Below are 17,517 nucleotides of genomic sequence, written 5' to 3' on the forward strand. Positions count from 1 at the left end.
ATGCAGGAAGAGACCAAATTGTGGTCCATTCATAGAGAAGGCATTTGAGGAAACAAAACAAACAGGAAAACAGTTGGAGACAACCTTTTCCAACATAGGTTTGCACTTCTGTGCTGGGCACGGTGGCTCACATCTGTAATCCTAGCACTCTGGGAGGCTGCAGGGGAGGATAGCTTGAAGTCAGGAGTTCGAGACCAGCCTGAGCCAGAGTGAGACCCCCATGTCTACTGAAAATAGAAAAAATTAGCCGGGCATGGTGGCATGTGCCTGTAGTCCCAGCTCGTTGGAAAGCTGAGGCAGGAGGATGGCTTGAGCCCAGGGGTTTGAGGTTGCTGTGAGCTAGGCTGATGCCACAGCGCTCTAGCCCAGGAAACAGAGTGAGACTCTGTCTCAAAAAAAAAAAAAAAAAAAATGATTTGCACTTCTGGCCCAATCCTGAATATGAACAATTCTCTGCCTATAAGCTCCAGACCCAGGGACCCAGGGATACTTAAGAAGGACTGAATAAATAGGGAGATCATTTCCTGTGACTTCCTGCTATCGACACCTTACTTGCTTAAGATAGCTAAAGGGGGCTGTTTTTTCTTGCTCTTCTGTGTTGAAGAATCAAAATGAAATTTAAAAACTGCCATGGTACTTACTTTGTACCCCTTTTCACAGAGGAAAGTTTATAGCTCCAAGCTCCATTCCCCAAGCATATTTTGTACTTTCCTCTTATATGCTATAATATCTATCAGCTAAGTCAATATAAATTCTCTTGTATACATCGACTGATAGATCATATACTTATTTATAATTTCTAATTTCTCACTGACCTAATACTTCTTGATACCAAGGCTTGTGCTTTTCCCATAATATTATTCCTATTAGGCAGTCTTATTTTGTGGGCAGTAGTGAGCTACCGAGAATTTTAAAGCAGTATGTGACACAATCATAGCCATGTGATATGTGCAGCACAAACCAGTCACCATTCTATCGTAGTTATCAACAGTGGCATGGGCTCTGACCATTTTTCTCTGAAATCCTCTCTCCTTAATCCAGACCTCCTCTGGACTCCCAAAGCTATCCCCATAGTGCAGCACTCTATCTTCAGAGAAATACAAATTTCTAGTCTACATTCTTGTCTTAACACAACTCCCCTTTCTTTCTCTGGCAGAAAATGAATAATACAGCACCTGGCCTAAGGCACAACACCAGCAGTAAGTAATAATACCAGCAGTAAGTAATAATACCAGCAGTAATATACCAGAGTCTAAGTAGGAGGGCAGTTTCCAGAGAACCCTGACTTTTTAGATTGGTCCCTGATGAAGTCCAGGATGTAGAGGAAACAAGAATCAGACATACCTAGACAGATAAAAAGAAAGAAAGCTTGTCTCAATGGTAGAGTCATCTTTAGCCACAATTAAGGATACACTCCAAAAGAAATCCTGAATCTTCTTCCTTAAAGAGTGCAATAGACTGAACATTTATGTCCCCCTCCCACATTCATATGTTAAATCCTAATCCCTAAATTGATGATATTTGGAAGTGGGGCCTTTGGGAGGTGATTAGGTCTTGAGGACTCTAATGAGATGAGTGACCTTATAAAAGAGACCCCAGAGAGATCCCTCACCCCAACTCCCATGTGAAGACAGTGAAAACATGGCTGTCTATGAACCAGGAAGTGGGCCCTCACCAGACACCAAACCTGCCAGTGCTTTGATCTAGGACTTCCCAGTCTCCAAAACTGTGAGAAATAAATTTCTGTTGTAAAAGCCACCCAAGCTATGGTAGTTTGTTATAGCAGCCAAATGGACTAAGACAAAGAGTAAACCCTGCAGTTGGTAAAGAAACAGATCTTGCAAAGCAAAGCTGAAGGGAAGCAGCATGTGTCCCGCCTTCTAGTCCACGCACCAAGCACTTCTGAGTCATGCCTAGATGAGCTGTCCATATCTGAAAACATCTAGTCCCATTCAGAACTTTCACACTGGACAGGGAGCCAGGACAGGAATAGAGACATCTGGTCACTGGCCAAGAAGTTGGCCTGATCCATAGACCAGTGGCCAACAAGGGTGCTGCTTAGTCCTCCTGCCAGGCAATCCCAAGTGTCTCTCCTCCTGAGAAGCAGATGGGTGGCACAGAACTTCTTATTTTGTCCTCTTCCCAGAGAAAGGATCCTAGGACAGTATTTGGGGAGACAGGCAGGGAAGGAGACTGGGTGAATACAGAGGCTGCCTGGTTCTGGTCTGTTATGGTGAGGCTCCCACAGGCCCAGAAAATACAGGGGCAAGAGAGACAGGTCAGAGTATCTCAGGGACTAGGGCCGTGTGGGTGTGAGCTGGGAGTAAGAGCGCCGGATCTTGCATTACATTTCTGGGCAATTCCTAGCTCCACCACTTACCGTCTGCTGTGACCATAGGCAAGTTATTTCACCTCTCCATATCTCACTTTCCTCATCTTTAAAATGGAATAGTGGAGTACCCACTTCATAAGGTCACAGTGAGGATTAAATGATTCCTGTGAATTGGCTCGCAGTAACAATTCAATATCTGCTAACTATCCTTTTTCACCTACCAGTCCTTTTGCCTGATCCTGGGTGAAAGCACAAGTCTGTGCTTCCTGCTTTTTTCCATTAAGAATTCCAAAATTACAACCTGACAAATCTGAAGAATCTCCAAAATGTCCCGCACGCGTTCTAGAGGCGTGGGCATGGGGACGGGATGGCCCACTGGTGCCTGGCGGTGGACTTCCCCCGCCGAGCGAACCCAGTGGGGGCACACGGTGCGCGCGCAGGCACACACGTATGTGTGCTCGTGTGTCTTCAGATCCGGCCAGAGTTCAGTGCGGGCCGGGGGAGCGTCGCGTAGCTGCTGGTGGGCGGGGCAGAGCCATTGTTCGCCCGCGGACTGAGCCCCCGGAGCTCGCGGGACAAGGAGGCGGGGCTTCCCCCAGCCCCCGGGCGCGCGACCCCGGGGGAGCCATGTCTGCCCTCCCGCGCGCCTGGGGGGACGGGAATGCGGGAAGGAGTTGTGAGGAGTGGGCGCCACCGTGGCTGCCCCGCTGTTTCCTGTGAAACTTCCCCAGTGTCCACCCATTCGCCCTGTGCCCCGGGCCATCCTGGACTTGGAGCCACTCCCCAATTCCAGACCCGATCCGCTCCCTCTCGCACAGGGAGAGCTCCCGAGCGCAGGCCCGGGGAAGAGAAGCCGAGGAGAAAGCGAGGGGAGGGGGAGCGAGGAGCTCGCGGCAGAGGGAACAGCAGATTGCGCCGAGCCAATGGCAACAGCAGGACGAGGTGGCACCAAATTCCCTTCGGCCAATGACGCGCCAGAGTTTACAGAAGCCTCATTAGCATTTCCCCAGGGGCAGGGGCAGGGGCAGCCGCGGCGCGGTGTTGGTGTCCGCAGCATCCCGGCGCCTGGGCTCTGGTCGCTGCACGCCTGGGCTTTCTGTCTCCTCCCCTCTCCCGCCCTCACCTCCACGCGGGGCTGCCTGGGCCAGTCAACTCTGTGCACTTTGCCCCTTGCTGGCAGCGGATAAAAGGTGTCTGAGGAAATACGGGACACGGTCACCCACTGCCAGCTCTAGCCTTTAAATCCTCAGCTCGGGGAGATCCACGCACAGCGGGTCTGGCCCGGACAGCCAGCCGGCGCGCACGCCGCAGAGCCACCGATCGCTGCGCACTAGCGGGCTCCGGAGCAGAAGTCCACCGTCTGTCCCCGCGGTGCCTAACTCCGCTCGGCAGCCTCAGTCCTGGGAAAGTGATCCCGGCATCCGAGATCCAAGATGCCGGCCCACTTGCTGCAAGAGGAGGTGAGCTTCCAAGCGATGGCCCCTGCACCGACGGTTCGCCGGCGCGGGCTGGGCTTCTAGGTGACTGGTTGGTGGGGGAGAGAGTTGAGAGCTTCGAGAAGGACTTGGCCGTCTTTTTTGAGTTGTACTGCCTTCACTTGGTTGAGAATGTGGATCGCAGTTGGGGGACTTGATTCTCCAACTTTTGTTTCTTAAGCTTTACAGTAAGGAGAAATGTGGCGGTGCCAGTACCTTTCCGAATGTGTGCGGGTTTTCCTTTGTGTCAGTAAGGCTGCGAGTGTTTCACCCTCCTTCCTACTGCCCCTTCCCCTTAGGTTTGCTCCCCAATCTATCCGCGCAGTTTGGGGACGTCTTCCCCTTCCATCTCGGGGTCCACCCTACTCTCAGTGTATCAGTGCATTGGAGCAGGGTGTGTGCCTCTACTGGTCCACCCTTCCCCCGGCTTGATTAGAGAGTGAACTGGCTCCTGTTGCCTCCACGTGTCTCCTCTCTCCTGACTCTCCACTTCCTCCCCCTCCCAGATCTCTAGCTCCTACACCACCACCACCACCATCACAGCGCCTCCCTCCAGGGTCCTGCAGAATGGAGGAGGCAAGTTGGAGAAGACACCCCTCTACTCGGAAGAAGACATCCGCCCTGAAATCAAAGATGATATACATGACCCAACCTACCAGGATGAGGAGGGTCCAAGACCCAAGCTTCAATATGTCTGGAGAAACATCATCCTTATGTTTCTTTTACACCTGGGAGCCCTGTATGGGATCTTTTTGATCCCCACCTGCAAGCTGTACACCTGGCTGTGGGGTAAGCAGACTCCTTGTCCTCCCAACCCCATACCCCAGGCTTCTCCCTGCTCTCTTAATAAGTAATAAGGTAGGATCTTACATGGAGCACCCACCCTCCCAGCCATTTCTCTTCAGTAGCCCAGGGATAGAGTGTAGGGGCACTGGGATGCAGGGGAGTGTCAGCTCTGTGGTTTGAGGAGGGAGCCCTGAGACTATGTGCTGTGGACATCGAAGTGTAGATCTGTGCCTGAGACTCAGCTTTCCCTAAAGGAGCTCTTCTGTCTGAGTCATTTGCTTGGCTGGCTGTCCCAGCCCTGCCAAAGAATCAAGCCCCCCACCTGGGAGGCATGGGAACATGGCACTAGACCAGGGGCTTCACAGGGTATATGTTGAGCCCTCAAGAGATAGAGCAAGGGGCAACTGCTCAGGAAGAGTTAATTGAAAAGGGAGGAACAGAGGTGGTTATCCACAAAGCTACTTGGCTAGCCCGGGTTCCTTTGCTGCAGAGGAAGATGAAGAAGGCTCCTGTATAACCCAGATTATACAGGTGTGTTGCTCTATTACTCCATGTAGGTCTCTAGGGTGTGCTCATGCCAGTCAACAAAATGTTCTTAGAATGAAATAAGGTTGAAGAAGTGTTTCATGTTCCATCCCCATCCAGCCTGCTCCAGCCTCCTCTCTCCTGATGCCATAAAGTGCCAAGGACCCGGCACCTTCTAACACCAGCCCTCTCTGGCTTCTACCTATCCCTCCTTGTCAGAAAAGAGAGCCCTGAGCAGCACTGGCCTTGAGGCTGCTGTAATGAGGGAGACAGTCCCATTAGTCCCTGCCCTCCCCTGAGCTCAACTTTTTCAGGGATCCATCTGTGTGGGCTGATAGCAGGGCCCTGCCCCCATACACACACATGCGCTCTGCAGGCATTTTCACCTCTGCCACTGTAGCCTGCATTGGGAGGGGACAGCAGGGAGCTCTGCAGATCCAGGGGCCCCACATTGCTCCTCTCTGAGGGGTGGCGAGCCAGGACTCTCTCTCCAGAAAACAACCTGAGGATTTCCAGAGCAATCTCGTGTGTGGGCTGCACTCTTGGCGGGTAGTTATGTGGAGGGACTGGTAGGCAGAGTTTTAGCTATTTCCCTCAGGCCCTCTTCGGTCTTCTAAAGGTGGTGAGATCTGACCTTTGTCTTGAGAAATCCTTCAGGTGTCACAGTGAAATGCAACTGAGAAGAGTCCTTTCTAGGAATCCGTTTTTCCAAGTACCAGCTAGGAGCAACAGCTTTACTTTTTTAGGATTAGGAAGGTCGCATTCCTTAGGCTGCCTGTGTGTCATAGCTGTGGCAGAGGCAGATAGCAAGAGCAGGCCAGTGTGGGAAGTCAGTTGATCTGCAGACAAGGAAGGGCTCTTATATTTATGAGGAGAGGAGGACATATTCTCTAGCCCCTCTGAAAACCCAGCAGAACTTCAGCTGCAGCATGAGAAATCAAGAGAAGGGGTGGGATTCCCCAGGGAGACTGTGGACCCTTCTGCACCCTGTCTCCCCAAGGTGGGGAGTCTTCACGAGCTGTTTTGTCCCCTTCAAGCCCCTTCCAGTGCCAGCACTCGCTATAGGTCTCCTTAAGTTCAGAGTTTGACCAGACTGCCTCTGCTTGGCAATCCTCGGCTACTAGCGCAGGCAGCAGAATGCTATCCCAAAGCCAAGTCTGTGCGCGCTACGTTTTGGTGCCCTGCCCAAGGGTGTGTGCTGTGCCTTTGGACAGAGAAACGTGGCACACAGAGACTGAACGGTGACTTACTTTACTCCTGGCCCTGGGCTTTTTGGTGAATGGCTTGGCTGATGGAATGACTATCTTGATAGAGGGATGTCACAACTCTTCTGTCTTGTGGAACAAGGAGGCTGGGGAGAAGGAAGGTCAGAGGTCTCAACTTGGGCATCTTCTCTTGCCACCTTCAGAGTTTAGGGGCTTGACTTTCTTTTCTTGTTTTAATCCCTAAAGACAAAGTTAAATTAGCAACTGGATGTGAGTCCAGGATGTCTTATGACTCTGAGCAATTTTGAGAGGCTCGTATCTTTCATTGTGGAGCCTCTCAGAAGAGCCCTTAAGGTAGGGCTGAAGAGAAATCTCTGGCAGCAATGAGGGCCAAAGGGCAAAACCCTTCAAGTCTCTTTCTTAGGGCTAAAACTAAGAGATGTTGGGTAACCATCAATTTGGGTAATATCCTGGGGAACAGAGTAAGAATGCATCTCCAATTGACTTAAGCTGTTCTATTTGACTTTGAGGTATTTATAGAAAAGGCAGGAGAATGCCTGGGTTCTTTTCCCAATTTCCCTGTTAATATGGGCTCTTATATGCTTTCTGAGTCAACTTGCCCCAGGGTATTCTGTGGCATGAAATAACCCCAGAAGCTTCCTTGGTTCTTACCTGAGTGCTTCTGCTTTCATGCCCAAAGCCATTTGTCTTCCTCCTTGGTGATTGGAGGGCTCTACCCCAACTGAGTTTTTTCCAGGTAAGATGCAGTCAGATACTGTATCTGGGAAGATATCAATCACCACCTGGCTTGAGGCCTGCAGCTTACCTGGAGCCTTAATTCCTGTTCTGAGGCATGTGGATAGAACTTTCCTTTCCTTGGGATAGACTCTGGCTCTGTGGCTCCCCGAGAGATCCTGTAGGAGGAACAGGATAGGGTGAAAGAGGTAGGGGAAAGGAGGAGGCTGTTTAGGAAACTGCTGTCTATGGCTGCAAAAGAACACAGGACAATTTGTACAATGTGTGGTGTCTCCAACTGCAACGAAGTTCTGTGGCCACTGAGGATCCATTGTTTCTAGCTGTTTCCCTAGGAATGAAACATTGTTAACAATTTCTACCAAGGCCTCAGCCCCTGCCTGCTAGAGCTACCGGACAAAGGAAGAGATGGGTACACCCAGCAACCCGCTTCCCAGTTAGAGATTATATCTGGCTCCTCCTGAGCCTGCAGGACTTCAGGAAAGTGAGGCAGGAAAATGTTGGGGTGTTCCACTGATGGCTTTGAGCATATCCCACCATTGTCCAGAATTAGCATTTCCTAGTGAGATTATGGGCTGAGAGACACAGGAACTGTTCATATATGTTGGGGAGGTGGAAGATATAGCTGGGACAGGAACTGCTTATTGACAGAAAACCCAGCTTCAAACCATGGCTCCATTTCTTACTGGCCATGTGACCCAGCCAAGATAAATGCTTAACCTCTCTGAGCATCTATTTCTTCAACTGCAAAGTGAGGCTATTAATACCACCTACCCCATTTAAAGCATCCAGTGAATTCGAGAATATTAAAATCATCAGTAAAGCTCAAGACACTGTGCAAATATGACTTATGTACAGGGCTGATTTTTCCCTGATATGGCTGTACTGCTGGCTAAAATATCAAAATGATTTTGTACCAGTTAGTAAAGAGCCATAACTCTGAGTCCCCTCTACAACCCAGGGCTCTTCGAATTGGTCAGTGCCTAGATTTTATTGGCTGTTATAACACCTTTGTTTAGGGGCCCTGAGCTCTGGAAGAGTAGTTTGTAGCTCTTAAAACCTTAGCGAAGATTAGCTAATGGTCAAAGGTAACAAGTCCTGGGAAAACACCCCTGCAGACTGAGAATGACAAGTGGCTGAATGGTTAGAGCCTTGTTCTCTCTCCTGCCTTTCTGACTCCTTAGTTCATGGGGCTCCTTAGCTTATCTCCATTCCTAGGTTGAGAGGCTGGGAGGTGATGGTATTTTTCAAGTGGTAAAATCTAGGAGACCAAGGTATCCCTAGAGTTCAGAGTAAAGCAGCAGATCCTCACCCAAAACCTACAGAAGACACAGCCTCATGCTCAACATGCTTCCCCAGATGGCACTCACACTGGTTGGTGACTCCCCTGCTGTCTTCTCCTGACAGGATTATTGTACTATGCCATCAGTGCTCTGGGCATAACAGCAGGAGCCCATCGCCTGTGGAGCCACCGAACTTACAAAGCCCGGCTGCCCCTGCGGGTCTTCCTGATCATTGCCAACACCTTGGCATTCCAGGTAAGAAGCTCTGCTCTGCTCATTTTTCTCCACCCTATAGATGATCTGGGGGCAGAAGGGAGGTGATCAATACCCAGAGAGGAGCCACACCTGCACAACCACTTCACTTTGCTCTCTCCTGTGGTCACCTCAAGTGCAGGTTCAGTCCTTAAGTCCATAAAGCTGAGGAGACTTCTGGGAAAGGGAAATGAGGAGTAAATAGGAAATAGTCATGATATGCATGATTATTTTTGATCCTAAGGTCCCTGTGTTATCACACTGTCTGCCTGTTGTCCTTCATCATCAGGAGCCATGGCACATAAGCCAGGGACTGACCCTGGTTTCCTGGGCAGACTTTGGATAATAAATTCACTATTTAAGGTGAATGTCTCAGGACTCCACCACAATGGGAGTGAAGTTGAGGTTTTACAGACTCATGAATTCTGTTGTTTTCAGATAATAAGAACACACACTTTCATAGCACTGACTAGCTGCCTGGCACCATACTAAGCACTTGATATAGATTAACTCATTAAATCCTCACAACAATCTTAGGAGGTTGGTACTATTATTATCCCCGTTTTGCAGATGAGGAAACCAAGTCACTGAGAGGTTAGATAAACCAGCCCAACATTGTGGTCCTATCTGGGGTTGCCATGCTGGCAAAATCAAGTACTGAGATTTGCTGAGGCAAAAAAATTATAGTGGAAACAGAATGAAGGGAGTTGGGGAAAGGGAACTCTCACACCTATTAAGCTGTAACAAGGCAAAGGATAACATGTGGTGTGACGCTTAGCTTGGAGCAAGAGGAAGACAGGAAATCAAATAGTCATATTAGGCAACACCCCAGGTACTTCCCACATTTGCATAATCTCTGCCATAGCAATTTATGTCTTGAAGGCTCCTGACATTGTCCTTTTGGGGCAGAGAGGAAGAGAAATATTGGTATATTCTTCAAGGGATGGAAAGAGTCACAGAGAAGCCAGGGTCATTTGGAAATGTGGCCATGACCATGAGTTACATGCCTGGCCTTGTGGGATTGAGTGAGCTGTCTCGTGCCAAGGCATCAGGATGGAGCTCCCACAGCCTATCCACTAACCAGAACCCCAGGACACAGGGCTGCCTGCCTGATAGTCTCCATGCCCCGGATCAGGCACCCTGTACAGACATTTTCCAACATCCCTTGCTTGAAGAGTTGCAATGTTCTTGCCTAATGAAACTATCTGAGCAACATGTGGTTTACCCGCATTCCACACACCATATAACAAGCAGCAGCAGTTCTGTTCATGTGGCCCTGGGACTTGAAGTTGCTTTTGTACTCAAGCTTTAGTGGCAAGCTGGGAGAAGAGGGGAGGCAACTCCTTTGGATTCCTGAGTATTTCATGAGGTTGAGCTGAAAGCTGTGGGCTCTTGAAGACATTCCAATTCTTTGGAATTCTCCTAAGAGGGTGTCTCTCCTCAGACCTGCATTCCTCTTCTCTGTCCCTCCAGAATGATGTTTACGAATGGGCCCGTGATCACCGAGCCCACCACAAGTTTTCAGAAACAAATGCTGATCCTCATAATTCCCGACGCGGCTTTTTCTTCTCTCACGTGGGTTGGCTGCTTGTGCGCAAACACCCAGCCGTCATAAAGAAGGGGGGTACGCTGGACTTGTCTGACCTAAAAGCCGACAAATTGGTGATGTTTCAGAGAAAGTAAGTAAAGTGATGATGGAGTTGGGGATACGGTCCTGGCACCTGGTGTCTGGGGACTCCTTTTTTTCTCTTAGGACTTATAAAATGTAAGGTGAGAAATTTACTGGGTTTGCATGTTTACAACCATAATTTAAAACCCCAATTTTTAATATCCCACCCACCCATAGTCATAGACTATTGCCCTCTTTCTTTCTCTCTGAGCTATCTTAGTTAAACCAATTAAATTCAACAAATGTTTATTGACCTGGGACAGTCATGGATACAAAGATGAATGTAGCCTAGTTCTTACCTTCAAGGAGTTTGCAGCCTATTAGAGGGTAGAGGTTATAAGCCAAGTACCCGAATAACCCCTGATACAAGGCAGAGTATTTTCTGTTCAAGGTGGAGGGAGATTGCTCAGTGGGGAGTGCTCAGTGTTTATGGAAAAGGTGGCACTGGAATTCACCAATGGATAGAGATTTTCACAAGTATGTGTGGGGAGGGACAGTGCAAACAGAAAGAACAGAATGAGCTAAAGCATAAAGCATGTTCCAGGAAAAGAGTCATTTTGCTTGAAGTATAGGGTGGGGGAGGAGGTGAGACTGGAAAGAGAGACTGATGCTGTTCTTGTAGAGTCCTAAAAACAGATTTAGGATTTAATTCAATAGGTAATAGGAAACCATTATGGGCCAGGTGCAGTGCCTCATGCCTGTAATCCTAGCACTCTGGGAGGCCAAGGAGGCAGGATCACTCGAGATCAGGAGTTCGAGACCAGCCTAAGCAAGAATGAGACCCCCATCTCTACTAAAAAAAAAAAAAAGAGAGAGAGAGAAGAAAGAAAGAAAGAAATTAGCTGGACAACTAAAAAAAATATATAGAAAATAATTAGCCGGGCATGGTGGTGCATGCCTGTAGTCCCAGCTACTTGGGAGGCTGAGGCAGAAGGATTGCTTTAAGCCCAGGAGTTTGAGGTTGCTGTGAGCTAGGCTGATGCCACAGCATTCTAGCATGGGCAACAGAGTGAGACTCTGTCTCAAAAAAAAGGAAACCATTATGTTTTTTGAGCAGCAATGTGGCAAAGACAGACAGGTATGCTTTAAAAAGTCTGGTCTCTGGACAGGTGGAAGAAACCACTGAGCCAAAGAGATGAAAGGCAGGGACACAGGTAAGGAGGTAATGAGGATCCATGCTAGGGGAGAAGTTGAAGGGATGGAAAGGAGCAGGATGCAGGGAAGGAATATCAGTTACAAAAAAGTCAAGACTTGACTGTTGAAGGGACGTAGGGAATCACTCCCTTGGAATGTCAATGGCCTGGTCTACATTGAGAATGAAGATTGAGAAAGGGCCTCCAGAGGGACAGAGACCTGCCAGTAATCAAGGACACTCAGTGTGCCTCTCTGAGGGAAAAGAGGAGCAAAAAATTAGAGAGTGACAAGCAGGAAATGGAGGAATAACACTAAACACAGACTGCACAAGAGTGTTGATGAGAAAGAGAAAGGAGCGCCAAAGCAGCATGGAAGAACAGCCTAGGCTGGAGAACTCCATTTGTAATTTGGACCTCACCTATGTTACCAACCGGCATTATGCACTAGTAAAAAACAGCAATGGCCTTAGAGGCAGGAGACAAGCATTCAGTACTTGCTCCACTGGTGCCCAGTGGTGTGATTCTAGAAAAGTCATTTAATCCCTCCTCGTTGCCTCACCTAAACAGTGAGATAATAACACAACATTATCAAAAGAGTTCCCACCCCATTCCCTCTTGCTGTTTTCTGCCATGCTGTACTCAGAACAGAGGGGGATACAGACAGCTCAACCCAGTGTGAGTGGAAGCACAGGTAGGTGTAAGAGCCCTCTGTCCACTGACTTGGTGTCTGGCCCCCCCATGCAGGTACTACAAGCCCGCCGTTGTGTTTATGTGCTTCCTCCTGCCCACATGGGTGCCCTGGTATTTCTGGGGTGAAACCTTTCTGCACAGTGCTTTGGTTGCCACGTTCCTGCGTTACGCTGTGGTACTCAATGCCACCTGGCTGGTGAACAGCGCTGCCCACCTCTACGGATATCGGCCTTTTGACAAGAACATTGAGCCCCGGGAAAATATCCTGGTGTCCCTGGGAGCTGTGGGTAAGTTGTCCGTCCATGGCAGGACCACATCTAGTGGTCTGCTGACTAGGGTACAAGGCTAGGAGCCAGAAAAACCAGATTAACTTATTTTTATGACCACTTTGCATCTCAGTTTTTCCACTATAAAATTAGGGGCAATATATTGGAAAACCTTTGAATGAGAGTCAGGAAACAAGTTTTGGGGAAAAAATAACACTGCTTTTAATTCCCGCTTCCAAAACAATCTCCAAAGGCTGTGTATGATGAGCCCCTCTGACTTTTCCTTTTGCCGGTCACCTGGGCTACACTGCTCTCTTGCTTGGGGCAGAAAATGCATAAATAGAACAATAGGGTCATCTGAGTGGCCAGTAATCCTAGTGTACTATATAAAATGTAGAATAAATAATTATAATTTAGTTCAATAAACTTAAGTATGCCACACTAATTTTTATCTCCCCACTATATTCAGGTATGCCATACTCTTAAGTGTGTGTCATGCCTTACCATTTGGGGATGTCAATATGAAGGGCACCAAAGCCACTGGTGTTGGTGGCCGTTTACCACAACCTACCACCTTGCCTCCTCTTGTCCTTTAGTTTTATCTCTTCTACTTCTGTTCCTGTGCTAGGAAGAGCCCTTCCCCCAACATGGTTTAGGGAATAGCCTGATAAAATAATTAGTTTGATCACAAGTTCCTGCTCACTGATCTAATGTTGACTATTCCTGCATTTATTTCTCTCTATAATTGCAGCCCCAATTACCAGAGTCTAAGACAACAGTGCTCTACCATCTGTTTCCATTTTTTTTCTGTCCATCTTTCCAACTGAATATAAACTTTGACAATGGCCTCACATAGCTTTAAGTGGACCCAGGGGCCTGTACTCTGCACCACTGTTCAGTGCTAGTGGCCATCCCCTAACACCTGGGCAACCACGCTACTCCACACGTCTATGTATGTCATTGCCTAACACTCTTTTTTTCCTCCTTAAAAATCTTCCTTTATATTCTCAACCCCAACAATCTTGACTGTCTTTATGAAAAGCATTTTTTCCCTCTCTTTTTAACTTTTGTGCATCTCCCTGCTCCTTTCAGGCACCTTCTACCATTGTGCATGTTCTTACTTTGACTCATGATTGAAATAAATCACATGCACTGTGTAAATCTGAGATTTTCACAACAATGGAGTTTTCTGGCATGAGATGTGTCCTGTGTCACGAGTAGATCTATAGTGGGCTTCCTAACTCCAGCCTCTTTATGCCATACATTCAGAGTGGCTGCCAGTACCTGACTTGCCCCAGTTATCCTCCCCACTCCCCCGTACCTGCTCCCTTCCTCCTTTATCGCCTTGCCCTTTGTTCTCCTCCTGTTCTGTTTCCTGCCACTCTAATCATTTCACTTCTTGAATTACTTCCCCCATAGTCACAAGCTCATCTTCTCTCTGCCAAAGCTCACCTTCTCCCTGAGCCTTTCTTGGGCTCTCCCTTGCTGCTCCAGTTGCTAAGTCTTGTCCTATTTCCACCCATTGACCCTCCTCCTCTTTTTTTCTCTTTGCATCTACCCATGTGCCTGATGCCACTTTAAATCTGGTAAATACAGGCTTGGCTAGTGCTGACACAGAGCCTAGCTGCAAATCCATTTGTGAAATTAATAGTCCTCCATCAGTGCCTTTTGCCTTGGTGTTCTCCCACCCTCCTACTCAGTTCCCACCTCGGATGGTGAAGTGTCACAGAGATGGGGGACATAACCTTGAAGTGCCCTGGATGGTGTCATTTACTCTGCAGGACTTCCTTCACTTGCTTGTCATTAATATCATTACTACCCTATCTGGGGTTATTTTTATCTACAAAGGGCCCAACAAGCTCTTTTATTAGTATTCTTTATTCCGGCCTGATTTGGGTCAGTATTATTGTTGGATGCCATTCAGAAAGAAGAGTCCAGCCAAGAGTTGGCAAACTCTCTATCTGTAGAGTTTCCAAAACTTTACATATTACAGAAATTGTCCTGAATGCAGAATTTCTTTGTTTTCTTCTCTCCAGCAAAGTGAAGTGCTCATCCCAAGAGTCCTCAGAGTCTTGGAGGTTAGAGGGAATATCTAAGCATTTTGATTCTTTTCCTCTGGAGAGCTTCTGTTTTATCAGCACTGCCCCCACATCAGGGTCAAAGCTCAAAGAATTAGAAGGCAGAGCAGCCCATTCTGAACTACAGTGGCCCGAGACATTCCGGCCCCTGGGCTGGGCCTCTTTTCTTTTGACTTTTGACTGCTGCACCCACTCTGTAGAAACCTCCTACCCCTAGAGGTAGAACATTTTGCATTCTGGACTCTCCCCTCCCTGCCCAAAACATGCAAATACACGCAGAGCCTCGAGAGTCTAGGGCTAACATTTAGGCAAGCTCTAGAATTTTCCAATCCAAAACCCATTCCAGACAGTAGCAGCTTCCCTCTAATTATTATATCCTCTGAGAGAAACTGTCAGTTCTCCTTCCACAAGGCTCCCAGATGCAGTGGGTGACGAGGGTCTCTCCAGTCATTTCTTAAGATGCCTCTGAGGAGATCTATTTGGTTCAGAGTGAGAGACAGGATTCATCAATTCATTCACCAGCATCAAGTTTCTCCTAAGTTTGAGGTGCCCTGCTAAGTAACCAGTGTGCATAGATTAGGAAGACAGCAATCACTGTTGCTCCATAACTCTCTCCTTGCTTTTGTTCCAGGCGAGGGCTTCCACAACTACCACCACACCTTCCCCTATGACTACGCCACCAGCGAGTACCGCTGGCACATCAACGTAACCACCTTTTTCATCGATTGCATGGCTGCCATCGGCCTGGCCTATGACCGGAAGAAAGTATCCAAGGCCGCCATCTTGGCCAGGGCTAAAAGAACTGGAGATGGAAGCTACAAGAGTGGCTGAGTTTTGGGTCCCTCAGGTTCCATTTCCAAAAGCCAGCTGGGCAGAGGTTTAATGTTCTGTTTATTAACTACTGAATAATGCTACCAGGATGCTAAAGATGATGATGTTAACCCATTGCAGTACAGTATTCTTTTAAATGCAAAAGTATTGAAAGCCAACAACTCTGCCTTTATGATGCTAAGCTGATATTCTTATTTCTTCTCTTATATTCTCTCTCGTCTAGTCCCATTGTCCTCTTTGCTTTGTTCCTATCACCTTCCTTTCTCTTCTCCCTCATTGCCTCCCGGGCAAGCAGCTGGTCAGTCATTGGTCAGTGTCCAGCTTCCAAAGCTTAGACAACCTTTCCATAGTCTTAAACTAATGGTCTCTGCCCCAGATGATTCTCTTTCCTTGAGCTATTGTGAGCTTTAAGGTAGGTAGCTCAAGCTAGAGACACAACAAAATCTTCTGGGCAGTTCTCTGTTCATTATCTTCAGCCCAGGCTTTTGCTAGATGGAATGGAAAAAACTTCATTTGGCACAAGGCTTCTAAAGCAGGTGAATTGTAAAGGGAGACAGTTAGCATGCACGGTATGATTGGTAAGGAACGATGGGGTCGAGGTGGGAAAACAAGGCAAGAGGAAGCTCTTGCCATGGTTAGACATGCCATTGCCCACCTAGCGAGGCCTCCGAGCCCCACCACGCAGCATGCTTCCTTTCTCTCCTGACTGAGCAGGGAATGGTGTGGAGCTTGGCAATGCTAAAACACAAGAACAAATCTCAATCTCTGGACATAGTTTAGGCTGAGGTTAAAGATGAAGCATTTAATTTCTCTTCTGGGAAGGATTTTTTTTCTCTAATCACAAGGAGATTTCTTGGTTGACATATCAAGAAGTCTTGAGGTTGGGTGTTTCCACAATTGGTGAATACAGCAGCTCATAGAATTTGAGAATTTCATGAGCTGCTCATCACAATTCTTGCATTTTTCTGCTCTGCCATCTTCAGGATATATGTTGCTCCCCTCATAGTAAGTAATAAGAGGTTGTGGCATTTCCAAACATCCAAAAAAGGAAGGATTTTCAGAGGTGGAGTTGAGCCAAACACAGACATATATATACATGAATACTTTGCTTATAACATTAAAATATTTCACTTAAGAGTATTTCCCTCTGAAAGAGGGATGTTTGAAGAAACTCTGAGGGAGAGGAAGAATTAGCTGGGTTGTCTATTAACGCCCCCGCCCCGGCCCCCTCCCCCTACTGCTGAACAGGAGATAGGTAGGTTAAGGGTAAGTCTGTAGGCAGTTCCTAAGAGGTAACTTTACAAAGGAAGGGCTCTGAGAACAACACATCACCGGGGATCCAGGAGGTTACTGAGTAAGTTATTGAGTATCTTAATAAAACAAGCTAGATGTTAGGTTCATTCATTAGTTCCAATTTCTCCTTGGAATAAGTAAAAACTAGAAGGCTTCTCCCCACAACGTTGTGCCCTTCCATTCCTCTGTTAACATCTAGCCTAAAGCATAGGGCTGCCTGGGGGGCGAAGTTAGGAATCTCTTTACTACCCTGATTCTTGCTGCCAGGTCTATCACATCTGTCCCTTTTCTCCTACCAGTTCTCTCTCCTGTGACATTTTCTTTTTTCTCTGGACAGGCAGCCTCTTTCATGTGAAGTCAGAGGCAGTGACAACTTGCTGTCCAGGCAGCTCCCTCTCCTGCAGACAGAATGCTCAGGGTCACTGAACCAACCACTCCTTCTCTTTAGAAAGTAGAGCTAGCTGCCACTTTCATGTGGCCTCCAGAGTGTCTCCACCTAACCCCTGTGCTCCCCTACCACACTGATGGCTCAAGACAAGGCTGGCAAAACCCTCCCAGCAACATCCCTGACTCAGAGAGCCTCTCTCACAAGGCATGGCCAAGCCAAATGCTCGTGTTGTGCCAGTGAGCTAGCCGTGGAGCAAAGAGGGTTTGTTTTCAGTTCCCTCTGTCTGAATCAGAATCAGAGAGCACGCCGAATGCTCCCTGCTTGCTCAGTAAGGCTGCCCCGCCTGAGTCAGTGCTCCCAGCGGACAGTACAATGCTTGTAGAAGTAGGAGGAAACCCAGTCCTCCCAGGGAAACACAAGAAACAAGGGCAAGTACCCAAGTGCCTCACTTCGAAAGGAGGCCCTGTTCCCTGGAGTCAGGGTATGTTGCAAAGCTTTGGCCGAGACTTGGGATCTGAGATGCCATGTACTTTGCTGAATAGTCTCTGTTCAGCAAAC

At 47.9% G+C, this 17,517-nt stretch overlaps 1 protein-coding gene across 1 annotated transcript; it reads left to right on the plus strand.

Moving 5' to 3' along the window:
• The first annotated feature begins 3,422 nt into the window (after positions 1-3,422).
• On the plus strand, positions 3,423-16,602 carry SCD (stearoyl-CoA desaturase). Its single transcript, XM_069460560.1, has 6 exons — positions 3,423-3,792; positions 4,314-4,596; positions 8,484-8,614; positions 10,085-10,290; positions 12,158-12,390; positions 15,079-16,602. Exons 1-6 carry the CDS (start codon positions 3,766-3,768, stop codon positions 15,276-15,278), a joined length of 1,080 nt encoding a protein of 359 aa, XP_069316661.1. The 5' UTR covers positions 3,423-3,765; the 3' UTR covers positions 15,279-16,602.
• Positions 16,603-17,517: the final 915 nt, after the last annotated feature.

The sequence above is a fragment of the Eulemur rufifrons genome, chromosome 28, assembly GCF_041146395.1.
Source record: "Eulemur rufifrons isolate Redbay chromosome 28, OSU_ERuf_1, whole genome shotgun sequence".
NCBI lineage: Eukaryota > Metazoa > Chordata > Mammalia > Primates > Lemuridae > Eulemur > Eulemur rufifrons.

Excerpts from the sequence above, each read along its gene's own strand:
- SCD (XM_069460560.1), top strand. The coding sequence starts at position 3,766 with ATGCCGGCCCACTTGCTGCAAGAGGAG. Across the intron at positions 3,793-4,313 it reads CCCACTTGCTGCAAGAGGAG|ATCTCTAGCTCCTACACCAC; the intron begins GTGAGCTTCCAA and ends TCCCCCTCCCAG. Across the intron at positions 12,391-15,078 it reads GGTGTCCCTGGGAGCTGTGG|GCGAGGGCTTCCACAACTAC; the intron begins GTAAGTTGTCCG and ends CTTTTGTTCCAG.